The sequence below is a fragment of the Pectinophora gossypiella genome, chromosome 8 (assembly GCF_024362695.1).
Source record: "Pectinophora gossypiella chromosome 8, ilPecGoss1.1, whole genome shotgun sequence".
Taxonomy (NCBI): Eukaryota; Metazoa; Arthropoda; class Insecta; order Lepidoptera; family Gelechiidae; genus Pectinophora; species Pectinophora gossypiella.
This window is the reverse complement of record NC_065411.1, coordinates 17244448-17258859: the sequence shown is the minus strand read 5'-3', so window position 1 is coordinate 17258859 and position 14412 is coordinate 17244448. Positions and strand designations below refer to the sequence as shown.

Here is a 14412-nt window from a genome sequence, read left to right as displayed (position 1 = left end):
TGCGTAACGTATGACTTGTGTCGTTGTAACACGATCTAGCTCCCATAGCTACTTCCTTGACAACAGCGTTAACACGTGGCACGAGCGCATAATGTACATGAAACCAGAGTAGAGGCCCGACGACACCAGGCGACATCCGATGCGAATATCGTACTATTTACTTAGTATAACAACACTTACATACTGCATTTACAAACGCATTGTATCGTATCTTTGCCTGAGTACGGATACCTGACCAGTTCGTCGGTGCACACTTTTACTAGCACGCTAAGTCCACAAAATAGGTACGGTAGGCGAGGCGTATAGTATATAGACTCACTTCTCGCCAGCTATGTTTAAGTCATTATTTCCATTAACCGGGCACAAATCCTGGAAATCACGTGATATCAATAGCTCCAGTTAAGCAAATAACATACATATTGGCCCCGATTCCTGCAGACACGGCAACTTTACTTTAAGTTATATCCGTAATTTTCTTATCCGCCGAAAAGGAAAGGGACGGATGATTGTCAACAAGTTCATTTTAAAACGCATGAATAACCCGGGCGAATAAAATAGGCGTCTCCCTGGTATGCAATCCGTTTCACATGCTGTCTACTTAACTCTGTCGGGTTATTGGCCGAGGTAAAATTTTTACACGGTTGTTTTAGATTTCTGCTTAAAATTGACGTGTGTTGCATAAATTTTATGCCTGTGGATGTCCCTTTCTTTTTCAACGGATGAGAAAATGCCAGGTATAACTTAAAATTAGATGGCGTTTGCAGGAATTAGCACCAGTATATATATAAATATATTTATAAGTAACCTGATGGTCCGCGGACTCTGTCGCCGGCACACAATACCGCGTGGGAGCCGCGCGTGTAAATAGAAAGCCATCTTCTATGATGACGTCAACACAAAGAATATCCGCAAGTTGTCTTCTTACTGACGGCTGTTGGTTCACTTACAGCTAAAAAAAAATATCTGTATCGCCGATTTATAGTGGAAACCACGCACTTTTACATTACTCGTTTTAAAATCACATTCATATGCGATTTTTGTTAACAAAACCTCGCAATAGACACGCTAGTTTCTATCCAGGTACTTTGTGTGTCTAAATTTTTATCCAGAATGAAATTATGATTTGAAATAAATCGCGGTTTTGTTGAAGAAAACCACATGAGAAAGGGATTTTTGAATAAGGCGCTTAATACGTGATTTTCACATTAAGGCGACGATTTACAACTGCCACTGCGGGTTGGTGGACAATTCTACGTAGTCGGGTGCACGACAACATCATATAATGTTTTATGCGAATACCCAGTGCTGACAGTTTCCCGTGAAACCTTATTGAACCAACAGTTCAGACATTGCTCGAACTTTAAACATTGCGGAACATGCACGTTGTTTCAATTCGACATTATGAAATTAACTTAGTAAATTAATTATTTAAAATTAACTACAAATTAACTGAAAATTAACTACATATGGCATTAACTACTTGGCCGGACAAATGGGGATCGCTGAGGGCTCTCACCCGGTAAAAAACTTAAGACCCCCCCCCCCCCCCCTAAGGGTGGCCAGTCGCGAACCTCTGAGAGGATTATATTATTTGAAATAATAATTAATAGACCCTACTGAAACGATAGCGATAAGCGCTAATTAAGGATAATTGTCGACCACGGTGACCAACAAAAAATCTTCCTATTAACTTCATGGCATTTCTGTAACGAGTTTCCCTTCAGACGAAACCGCCTTATAAAAGACATCAATGAGCGCTCATGTTTACCAGGATACATTCGAGGGAGACAAATTCTCTAACAATATATTCAGCAGTCTAAACCGGATTATGAAACATTTATAGACTTGTAGTATTATTGGAATTGTAGTATATTTGTTCCAATATTTTATTAAATAAGTGCTTTGAAATACATTAACAGCCTATATACGTTCCGCTATTGGGCACAGGCCTACCCTCAATCAGCCGGAGGGTATGGAGCATATTCCACCACGCTGTTCCACTGCGAGTTGATGGAGGTGTTTTTACGGCTAATAGCTAGGACCAACTGCTTAACGTGCCCTCCGAAGCACGGAATCATCTTGAAATATTGGAATAAAATATACTTACTAAAACTGTATAAATAAAAAAATCTTTGAATTAAATGCGTCAACGATATGACGAGGATATCAAATGACGATGACGGAGGTACGGCCACGAGTACTAATATGTATACACTTCGAAACCATGTCACATTAACTTTTTTGACAAATTAAAATGTAAGTCTCATTAAATGTCAAATATGATAGTGCGACAGGGTCCTAAAGTGGGTACATGATATTGCTCATGACTGTACCTATAACGAATGTTGCGAATAATGACAGTGATGTATGGGTGGTGCTGGTCACGGGGAGCGGCTGCGGTGACCCGGCGGAGCGTGCACGTAACGCGACACCATCCAGTAAACAACAATAGCTCGTGCAACACCGCGCTGTGCTCAGATGTCGTCGGCTGTGGCTGTGGTATGGCAGTGGTCATCATACTTTTAAAATATTACAGCCAGAGCAGAGCCATAGAACAAGGAATAATACTACGTATAGAACGGCACATTACCAACTATTATTGTTTATACTGTGGTCACACCGCACTATTGATATTGCCTCGTCATAAATTTCTGCGTCCGCGTCGTCCGCATTATTGTTAGTAGCGTCATTATCACTACACCTGTTTATATGCAAACACCCACATTACCTAATTAAATACAAATTGGGTACTAAGTATGTGGTAATTAAGTGGCTATATTTTTAAAACCACAGAAAGTTATGATCGGAGGACAATCAAAGTGGATTATAATTGGTAGTTTATAAAGCATTGATGATATTAAATTCGTTCAATGATTCGCAAAACAATAGCCGAAGTTCTAGAAATTATCCACCATAAACCTGGTTATGTTTAATAGTCGCGTCATCTATAGATAAGTAAAAGAAAGTATTTATCGTCACGGCAGTAGAAAAGGAAAACAATCCACGATTCAACTGAAGATAGAATAATACTTGCATCGCAACATCCGTGAGTCAGAGGTTTGTAATCAGTTGTAATTAATTTGTAATATATTTTATAGCTTTGATTGACATCAAGGACAGGAGATGAATGGCTGGGAGATCAACGCCTTCAAGTGTGTTACTATTTGTCTAGCGACTGCGCCCGCCTTCGCTCGCTTCTTTTTCTATTATTGTTCAGTTTCTATACGGAATAGAACCATAGTTATATCTAAATCTTATTCAACTAGTGAAAGTTACACAAACATAGCTAAATAATGTTTAGCGGCTCTCAAGATTTGCGCGTTCATAGAGACAGTCGGAAAAGTTTCTAAGTGAGCATAATCCGTAAACAAAAAGATACAAGATAGTGGAGTAGGCGATAGTGAAGTTGCGTACCTACATTTGGGGATCCTATCGAACACATTAGTTAAAAGACTATTTCGGGATGTCAATAAAACGTCTTAATTGTATTTTTTCTCCCCCCAGATATGAGTTAACTCTTCTCGTGGGTTCCAAACAAAAAAATAAAAAAAAACGCTCGATCAGTAGGAAGGCTCACTCGGCTGGCTGCCTTGAGCTCGCAATTAGCGACGCAAAAAACTAATTAGTCTCCAACAGCTCAGGAAATTGACAGATAGAAAAACATGAAGGTGCCGATCAACTTTTACTCAATCGCTATCTATCTGCCTACATAGTATACACTAACGTCAAAACGGGGCAGGCCATAGCGGCTGCGGCTACATATAGAAGACACGTTTCTTTACAACCATATAACTTTTAGACTTCGGCATAAAATGACCCTACATTCAGCGCTTATTGTTATCGGCCCAATAGTGTTGATTAAGTCTCTGAAATATAATCCTCACAGACGCCCTGAGCCAAAGTACGCGCCGACGACTGGGGCATCCTCAGGCCTCTTGTCTTAGTTTTGTACCAGGTGAGAGTCCTCAGCGCTCTCCATTTATCCGGCCAAGTAGTTAATGCCGACGGTGCCGGTGGCAAGCGTGCAATAAGTCACATTAGAAAAAGGCATCAAATATATGTACGTATTTACAATCCGATTATTGTTTTTCACGATATAAAAAGGGCCGGGTGCTACGTGGGTCCCTTCGATTACATCACTAACGTTCAGACCTGTTAAACACATGCAGTAATTTCTGTCGCAACTAACTAGTAACTCGTTTTTGTATTTAGTTTTTTTTTATGGCGGGTTCAAGGTCCCACAATGCAATGCATAATTTAAAGTGTGTTTTTTATTTGAATACTTAAACCTACATTTCTATAACGCTTTGTAATGTTTCGGCAAACTAGTGTTCAGAAACAATCTAGTGTTCGCAATAGACATGTAAGTCAGTTTCAAAAGCAATCTTAGGCCGGCGTACACAACAAGTTTGACATTATAAAACGTTTTCTGGTCTCGTTGCAATTTCAAGCAGTGAAAAGAGGTCAATCTTTCTAATGTAATTGATTTATATTGTCGTCTAGTTTTTCTCGTTTGGTAAAAACTGTCTGCGACGTCGGCCGTGAGCCAGTCAGTGTGTTACGACGAGCGAGTGGTGGACAACAGGAGAGGTCACTTTTTCTCCTCATTTTTACACGATTTAATGAATAAATATTTACTAATTTACTTTATGAGTTTGAATTCATGTTTGGAACATAGATAGGCTTGCCACCCATTACATGGGACTTAATCATAGCTGGTAGGATTGGGTGTATATACTTACACCTCTGCATGCTACTGCGTAAAACTATGTTATGATATATAATTTTTTTTTTATAATGATTGTTGTGACTTTAATTTTTACAATATTAGTATAAATTTTTTAAAGTTTTCCATTATCCATTGCGCAGCGGCGCGGTGGGCATTTTCAAAGTCCAAATTTCACAGCGGTTCTTTTCTACTCATTAATAAAAAAAATGACATAATTAGTTGGACCTTTACCACGTTTTTATGACAATATTAATTTACTATTTTTCTTTCGGATAGGTTAAGTGTATCGCGGTCACGCGATAAAACAAGCAAAATGCGTGAAACTATGCCACGCCACGTGACTGTAGGACTTAGAAATATAGTTTGATAACGTGTTGTGAAAATAATAAGTAACATTGCCCCTGAATATATGAAATATTATTTGTGTTGACGTAAACACACACAGCCGATGTAATGACAGTAATGACAGGGAAGTGAGCAGGATGTTAAGCAACTAATGACAATATTCATATCAACTTAGTTTACTGAGATAAATTGAGCGTGAACCGATTAAATATTTGATTGCGAATACAGTGTGATGACTGCACAGGCGGACCTTTCAGATTTAACGTGTAGGTATTATTTATTCTGAAACTGTAGCACAAAATATATTTGCTAAATAGTGATATGTGTGGTCTGATAAAATTTATTCCTAACATAAGTAAGTACTTAAAGGTTAAATAGCATAGTTACATTATCTTCGCTTATTTATCTTTTTTTGTTAAGTTCAATGGCATATTGCGTATATGTCAGGGTGGTCTATTACCTACAGTTTTGATCTATAGCCTATTCATTAGGTATCCTATAAATGTTATAAACTCAAAACTTAGAGGGAATACATAATAGTGGCCCTCAAAAATTGTGGGATGGGGCATGAAGGAAACGATTATATTTGTTTACCTTTGTTTATTTAAAACATTTTATAATTTTGTACGGTTTCAATTTGTTACTCTTTCACGCAAAAATTACTCAAAAGATTTTTATGAAACTTTCCAACAATATAGCTTAAAGTCAGAATGACACATTAGAAAGATCCACTAGTAAACGTATCCGCGGGCGGCTGCTAGTAATATTATGGTTTGAAGTGACATGGAATAAAGGATTTAACTACCTACAAGTTATGTCACACAGTTTCCATCATGTGAGATTGTGGTTTACCGCTAAATAGCTAAGTAATTATTTAAAACTAAAAAATGCGATTGTATATTTTTACGGCCAGTAAGTATGGGAGACCGCAGCTCTCAGAAATGTTGTTAGTTTTATTTACTAATAAAATACAACTCGAACAATTTCTTAACAACACCGTGTTCACCCAGATATCGGACAAACGTGCTTTCAATAAATACAAAAATAATGTAATTAATAAATAGTTTCGTAATAAAACGTGTGTGCGACTGTATTATCATTATTACGAGTAATATTTACCAACACGACTGTACGTAAAACAAATAATATCTTAGCCGTTTGTGGAGTGGCGTGAAGGTCCTGCAAAGGTCAATGTTAGATCTTATTTGACTTCATTTAATATTTAAAATCATTGGAGAATTTGCAAACGTAGTTAATTTAAAAACACATAATAACGGGTTCTTACCGCGAGTCCCCGTATATGTCTGCCCGTAGAAAATTATGGATCTACCTACTCCACTCCAATATCATCAGTCATCCCGTGATCATGGCAATTGCAACAGTGTCGAAATATCGGAAGTCTTATATCCCTATTTTAAACGCGGTAAGAACCCGACCTGCAAAGGGGCAACATTGCCAGTAAGAGGATTATTACCCAGATCTAACCAGTCCTTTGATTACGTTTAAGAAATTAAGAACAAGTAGACTTCCAGCCTTATTATTTGTATATATATATATATAAGGCTGGATATATATATATATATATATATATATATATATATATATATATATACATATACATATACATATATATATATATATATATATATATATATATATATATATATATATATATATATATATATATATATATATATATATATATCAATCTTAGTATATCAATATCAACAGAAGTTACGACAGAAAACAATATACCTACTCTATGATGCTAATTCCTGTAGACATTTAATTTAATTTTAAGTTATATCTGTCATTTTCTTATCCGCCGAAAAGGACAGGGACGGGTAATCGACAAGCATAAAGTTAATGGAACACACGTCATTTGTGTCCACAAATCTAAAACCCTATAAAAAACTACATTGGCTAATAATCAGAATTAAGTTGACAGCACACGTCAAATGGTTTACATATCAGCGAGGTACCTTTTTGATTCGTCCGGGTTATTAATTCACTCATTCTTCCTAAAAATTAAGAGCTGTCAATCAATCGTCCTTTTCCTTTTCGGCGGATAATAAAATTACAGGTATAACTTAAAGTAAAATTAGTAAAATTATGTAGGAATCGGGGCCAATGACTATATTACGTAAATGCCAACTTATTCATAGTTCGTATAACTGAAACTAAGCTGCAGAACTCTGATTAATTCCTGAAATCAGAATGAAAACAGGTCAATCACAACGAGATGAAAGTATCGCCAGAATATTCCCAGCACTAACCTCGTACACTCGTTCGTACATTACTATGCAGTGACTGTACCTATCGGCGCGGGCGGCGCTCATCCAAATTATGAATAAAATTATTCCTCATGAAATTACATCTAAACACATCATTACAATATAATTTGCTGCTGTTCTGCAAATATCAATGTTCGTGTAAACATGGACATTGTAATAACTGTTGGACATTATGTGAAAAAGTTACACGTATTGTGTGAAAAGATACAAGGTATACCAACTTTATAAGTTGCCAAACACCATAGGATTCATGCGAAAAGTGTGCCGATTAGTATGTTTTAATTACCCGACTGCGGCGAAGCAAAAAGGAGGGCTATGTGTTAGACCGCTATGTATGAATGTATGTGTGTGTGTGTATGTACGTCTGTTACCACCTAACTTCTAAACCACTCGTCAGAATTTAACAATTGAGATGTCACTAGAAGCGTCTTATTTGTCCAGTGGTTTTAGGATATGTGGCGACATGCTAAATTAAATTGGGCGCCCTCTAGAGGCCATAAACTGACGACATTTTTTTTCTTCCAAAAGGTATCTTGGGTATCAAATGAAAGGGCTTAATTTGCACATTTCAAATATGTACATATTACTAGCTTTTACTTGCGGTTTACTTATGTTATCACAATCAACGTAATTATAGAGTAAATATAAGTAAACCGCAAGTAAAAGCTAGTAATATGTACATACATGTTCACACATGTTCCGGATAGGTTTTATCTCCAAATCTTGCATAAATACATAATGGAATCACGTCATCTTAATAAATAAGACCCCAAAATAATATAAATAAAAATACAAGATTCCAAACCTTTCCTCTGAAATTCTTCCCAATAGTGATGTTTCTAGTAGATGGCCGTGGTCGAATGCTAATCTATCCTAAGAGTTTGCTTACCACCGCATGCGATTTGATCATATTTCACACTGACTGTTATATGCGCAATGTCAAATTGCAATATAGATTTTTAGATTTTTGGCTTTTTTAGACCCCTATAACGACAAGCATTCTACTGCCTTAGTGGTACATAAAAATATAACAAATGTGTTTATAGCTTTATTCACCGTTAATTCTAATGTTACCTACTTGTTTTTATTTAAATGTCAGTTTACTTTGACGTGTTATTATTGAACGAGTATTATGACTGATTAATGACAAGAGAATGCCTGGTTATGACTGACTTTTTACGGTCAGTGATTGTGCGTGTGCGGTCGATAGGTGGATATTCTTATATACTTTCGTACAATATAAATTAAGTGTAATGAAACTATTTTTTTAATATTACACTACATTGATTATTATATACTCTTTTTTCATATTCAAAACATATATTATAGGACTAAATATTATTTTGTAAAAGGTTCAGTTAAAAGTCGTTAAGATAAAGAATTTAAGTTACCTACTTAATTAAAATATTATTCGTATCTTTTATGTCAATAAAGATAAACTTTTATTCGGTCAATGTGACTGAAGGAACGTTTAGATCCTAAAGTTCAAACACTTATTATGATAATAATGATGTCGATTGATTAAAATTGAATGGCGGTTTACTGAATAGAGGCGTGGCGGACCTCGCCAGAGATAGCGTGGTGGAGATGACACTACAAGAAAAACTATTTCGAGGAGACACTGACAACTTAGCAAGTCAATTGTTTACTTTTTTGATTAATTTTAAACAATCAACTGATTATTCTTTACATTAAGCAGTAGTGAAGTAGATGTCTGATTGAAATAGGCAACTGATGACAGATAGGCACCTAATTTTTATGGTAAATCTTATTTATTCTGAATATTATTTTATATGTGCAAAGCGCTAGGATCATCAGCGAACTTTATCACGTCATGCGGTGTTGACTTTACCGATTAAAAAAAAAGTAAGCATATGTAATATTAAATAATGAAAAATGGAGTACGGGGTGTTCAGATATTAGCGTGCTAATCTCTGTTTCTTGTAGGAATAATTATGTAATCGGCGTGAAGAGATGTCATGTGACATGTACGTATAAAAACTGAACTAGGGATTAGGGGGAAGTCTTACGAAGTGTTTATTACCAATTTCCCCATTGCGAATCGAACTCAGGCCCTAGGTCAATATTGAGCTTACGGTCTAACCACTGGACAAGGGGAGCTGGTTGATCATTCAAGTGTGATTGGCAACAACTGTCCAACCACCGGCGGGTGACGAGTGACGGCGGCGGGTGACGGGTGACGGAGGAGTGACGCGGGCGGGCCCGGGAAGCGGTCATTACCGCAATAATAACCGGAGACGCGTCCTTGCACGTGCGTACACCTGGCACGTGCTACGTGCCCGAACACAAACAGTGGACTCGTAAAAAACCACTCATTAATCCACTTGGGGGCTCAGTATTTATTCCCTATAAGAGCTATGATCATCCGTCTGTCAGTATCCACTCGTACCCGTAATGCGGCACTCATTTTTAAATATTAGAAATTGCAACACTCGTGGTCATCATCATCATAGCATCCAAGTCGTATCCGGCGACGGCTACTAAAATGTTTATCCCGGATCATTGTTGTGGTGAGCTCTGGCGGGGCTTACGACACCGAACTCCGTCTTGAAGATCCGATCAAACACTCGTACAGTAGTGACTACACTTGCTATATATTATTACGTATACGTCAAATACTATCTATTAGATGTTACGTTTGGTGAAGAGGACTAACGCGTGCTAGCTCCTTCTGTTTAGATTACACACGCACACACACATACTTTTAAGGTTAGGGTACTTTAATCACATGTTACTGATAACAAAAAATATAATATATAAAATAATTTGATTTAAATATAGACTTTGATTAACTAGCACGCTTACGATTTAACTGGAATTATATATGAACACAAAACGTAACATTGTGTGAAACTAAATAATAATAATAAAATAAATAATATACTTTATTGCACTTAACAACTAGTAATAATAATCCTTATCACTGACAATCATTTAGTTGTCGTAGTTAACACAGCCTGTATTGACGTCGATTACAATGTAAACACAGCACGGGATGAGATGACAGAGGAAGTATTGACAGCAACGATCAACGAGAAACAGTAACAGTAACCGTTAGAGGTTAATGAAGTAACAGACATAGATGGGAAATCAGGTTGCGAGGCACGTGAGTCACCTTGTAAGGATATCGGTGGCAATAATACTGAGCTGATGGCTGAAGAGGCTATTGAACTCAATGCCAGCAATATTGCAAAAGAAGTAACGTACCTAAAAGGACGCTAGTATTACATAATAAGTACCTTAGTTATAAGCGATGAAAAGTTTCACCTTTTGGTCGACCAGACGTGTTTACAATGTGCAACAGGTCATAGACGCCTGGTTGAAGACACAGGATAAGAACCAGACGAGACCACAGTTATACATAAAAGATCCGTTTGTCTGACGCGTGCGGAAATATCAATAACTGATAATGATATTAGTCAATAAACTTTGACAAATAACGTCGCATGAGAACATAACAGTATAAAACAGTAGGTGGATACAGAAAACATTATAGGTATAGGTAGGTCATAGAAATTATGAAAACGCGAAATACATGCTAATGAAGGAGCAGCCGTGAGACTAATGACCAGATGATTTATTTATTTAGAGAAGCGTTACCAAGTACAACACGGACATGGTTCAAGATGGATATTTTTGACGATACAAATGTTAAGCGAGTTTATGTACACTTACACGTGCTTGAGTTAAGTATCTATACAATAAACTAAGCAGATATCAAACATTATAATATTACCTACATTGGGTTTTTTTATTTATACCAATTACTAACACCTGCTTATGATCATAAAAAGAAATATTTGGACAATGAGTTGCCGCCTTTTAAGTACTTTGGATCCACCAACGCACATGCTATAAATAAATGCTTTGTGTATGATAATTTAGACATTTGCTTTACATTAGGTAATTGGTTCATTGCCTAACAGAGCTTCGATTTAAGAACAGTGTCCAAAAACCTTGTGGATTTGGTACAAGGTTGTCCAACTTTCAACGAAAGTCCTGACAACTTGCAACTTTCAACAGGTTGAAATTCAGAATTAAGTAAAATTGTAGATTTATAATTTTGATGACCGATTTGAATGCTGTTAATTAAACCTGTTACGCTTTTAAGGATTTTGCCGAAGCGTTTCAAGTTCATAGCTATGAAAGTAACCAAATTAAAATAACTAAAAAGGTTAATTTATTTATATACATGTTTTTAAATAATATAGGCTCGCGTTTGAACACAATCTCACCTGATGTTAAGTGACGATGTGGTCTAGGGTGGATACCGCTTACCTAAATATAAATCCCGTTACTTAAGAGATCCTCAGCGTTATCTCGTTTTTCACGAGTTCTGAAGATTTAACGGAAGATGGTGTGTGAAATTACCATGTCCCTGTTTCAACTTCCGTTGCAGTAGTATTTTGGGGATATGACGCATTATTGGTTATTGTTATGATAAGAATAATTGGAGATCTGTGTACTATGTTCAAAGTCTTCCATCTGAAATACTGTTGATTTAATTTCATTTATTTGATGATGAAAATGGTACTCACGATTATAATGGTGTGCGCAGGAGGGTTGCCGGCAGGGGCAGGCGTCCTTGTTGAGGTGGTTATTGGCGGCGGGCGGCGGCGGCGGCGCAGGACACAGCTTGCAGCCGCCGCTGTAGCGCTCGCACAGGCAGTCGCCTGCGCCGGTTCGCAGCTCGTTGAGACCGAATACCGGCTCCTGCTTGGCTAGTGAAGCGGCTAGTTCCCCCGTCTGCTGCAGGAAGGAGCATGAGTGGGGGCACACGTGGCAGCGGCCCGCTTCCAGGTTCCTGTTCTGAGAGCCCACCTTCCCGTTCTGGTTGGTGTCCAGGTCCGGCATCTGGTAGTGCGACGAGTCCTTCTTCCCGTTCGCCTCCGTCACGTATGACGTGAGCGTCACCTCCGACGCGGCCCGCACTGCGTTGTTCAGTTTGTACTTCGTCATTTTCACAGTCTTTAGTTTAATTTAACTAAGTAAATAATAATTGATAGAAAAAAAGCGCTTTGCTAATTCAAAATAACGTTTTGAAAGCGGAAGCTCGTGACATGGTCACGGGAGTCCTCATTGGTAACTATTTATTTACACAGGCACTTTAATATCTTTGAGTGTATATTGAGTATACATTGTTATCACAGCTCGGTTGGAATGTTTTGGTTACTGGCGGCGCGGCGCGGACACAGCGAGCACGTCTACTGCCTGGCGGCGGAGGAGCAGCTGGTATGGTGGTGTGGCGGCGTGGTGCGTGCGTGGCGGCTCGCGGCCGAGTGCGGCGCGGCGCGGCCCGCAGCCGGTGCTCGCCGCTCTGACGTCACCACCAGCCTCTGAAAACGCATAGGATCTTTTACAACATGACAATGACAGTGACACTAAGTTAGATGTCCGAGTTGTAGGTAGAACTCACAGAGTTGGAAAAGTCGGTAGGAACCGCACACGACGACGGTGGCGTCCAAAAGACCTAAAGTTACCTATTAGTAGGACGAACTTATAATTCTAGTCATTATTAACTAGTCCAGGTAACCTGGTCCACCGGAGGAAAATTCACAGACAATTCAATCAACTGACATCGTTACAGAAAGTTCTGCAATATAGTTTTTTTTTTGTGTCAAACATGACACTAAAAAAGTGTTGTACATTTTTTTTATGTATTATTTTTATTTTATTTTAATAATATTATACAAAATACAAAATTATTATAAAATAACGAAAATAAAAACTCAAAAAGAGAGTCGCCCGAACAGGGACTTGAACCCTGGACCCTTGGATTAAAAGTCCAATGCTCTACCGACTGAGCTATCCGGGCTCTGAAGTCTCTGGCGAAATAATCAACCACTTTCTGTACGTGACAAGTAGTGTGTTCTTTTTTTGGATTTTCATGGAAATCTAAACTAAATTCGGTTTTACCGGTGAGGAGAAGAAATAAAAACAAATTATATTTATTTTCTTTCATTGTAAAGGTTATCAGTACAACGTGTTCACCTACCAAATACTTAGCGGGCATAACCCCCGCGCGCGTGGCGCGGCATACTCATTTACGTGTTTATTTACGATGATTGCGGTCGCTCCCCTCACACTTTATGAGGATATTAGCACCCAGCAGACCAGCGGTGCAGGCTCTCCAGGCAAAGCGCTGGGACTTGCCGAATAAAACATGTCTAGTTAGTACTGGTAGACTCGCCACGTAAGTAAGGGCTTAGGACCGTGTTAGTAGGACTAGCAACTTTTTAGACTTGGTACCTAGGTAAGAGCTTACCTAATATGGGTGAATTACAGAGCACCGGAAGTCAGTACCTATAAAAAATCGTTGCAATCGTTCTAAAATATTTTAGGAAATATTGGTTGGAACTTTTACGTATGTTATCTTATCAACTAGTGTCTAGAACCGAGTGTTAGGTACATACTTTATTTTATTATTATGAATCGACGTAGCTTCAACCTAATAAAAATCTTTTCGTCATAAATAACCGATAGGTACTTATCGTAATTTTTAAAAAAAACAACATGTACAGTCATGAGCAATATCATTTACCCACTTTAGAACCTTGTTGCACTATATTATTTGACATTTAATGAGACTTACGGTTTACTTTGTCGAAAAAGTTAATGTGACATGGTTTCAAAGTGTATACATATTAGTACACGTGACCGTATTATACCTAAGCGTACGTTACGGCCACCGTGGTCCAGTGGTTGAGCGTTGTGCTCACGATCCGGAGGTCCCGGGTTCGAATCCCGGTGGGGACAAAAATCAATTTGTGATCTCTACTTTGGTTAGGACATTACAGGCTGATCACCTGATTGTCCAAAAGTAAGATGATCCGTGCTCGGAAGGCACGATAAGCCGTTAGTCGTTATATGACTCATGTCAGAGGCCTATGGCGGCTCATTAATAACCCTGACACCAGGGTTGATGAGGTTGGTAATTCACCTCATAACCCACACGATAGAAGAGCGTGAAGAACTAAATAAGTTAAGTAGGTACTTTTTTCAGGATAGGTACCTACTGTATTT

General features: G+C 38.0%; 1 protein-coding gene and 1 non-coding gene across 2 annotated transcripts in view; both read right to left on the bottom strand.

The window, feature by feature from the left end:
• Nucleotides 1-12700, bottom strand: part of LOC126369212 (sodium-independent sulfate anion transporter-like) — a 33457-nt gene extending 20757 nt beyond the window's left edge. Inside the window, exon 1 of the mRNA XM_050013522.1 lies at nt 11928-12700. Coding sequence (XP_049869479.1) covers nt 11928-12348 — 421 coding nt within the window. The 5' untranslated portion in view covers nt 12349-12700. The remainder of the gene's footprint in view (nt 1-11927) is intronic.
• Nucleotides 12701-13131: 431 nt separating this feature from the next.
• Nucleotides 13132-13204, bottom strand: Trnak-uuu (transfer RNA lysine (anticodon UUU)). The gene has a single exon. It is a non-coding gene; the product is annotated as a tRNA-Lys (tRNA).
• Nucleotides 13205-14412: the final 1208 nt, after the last annotated feature.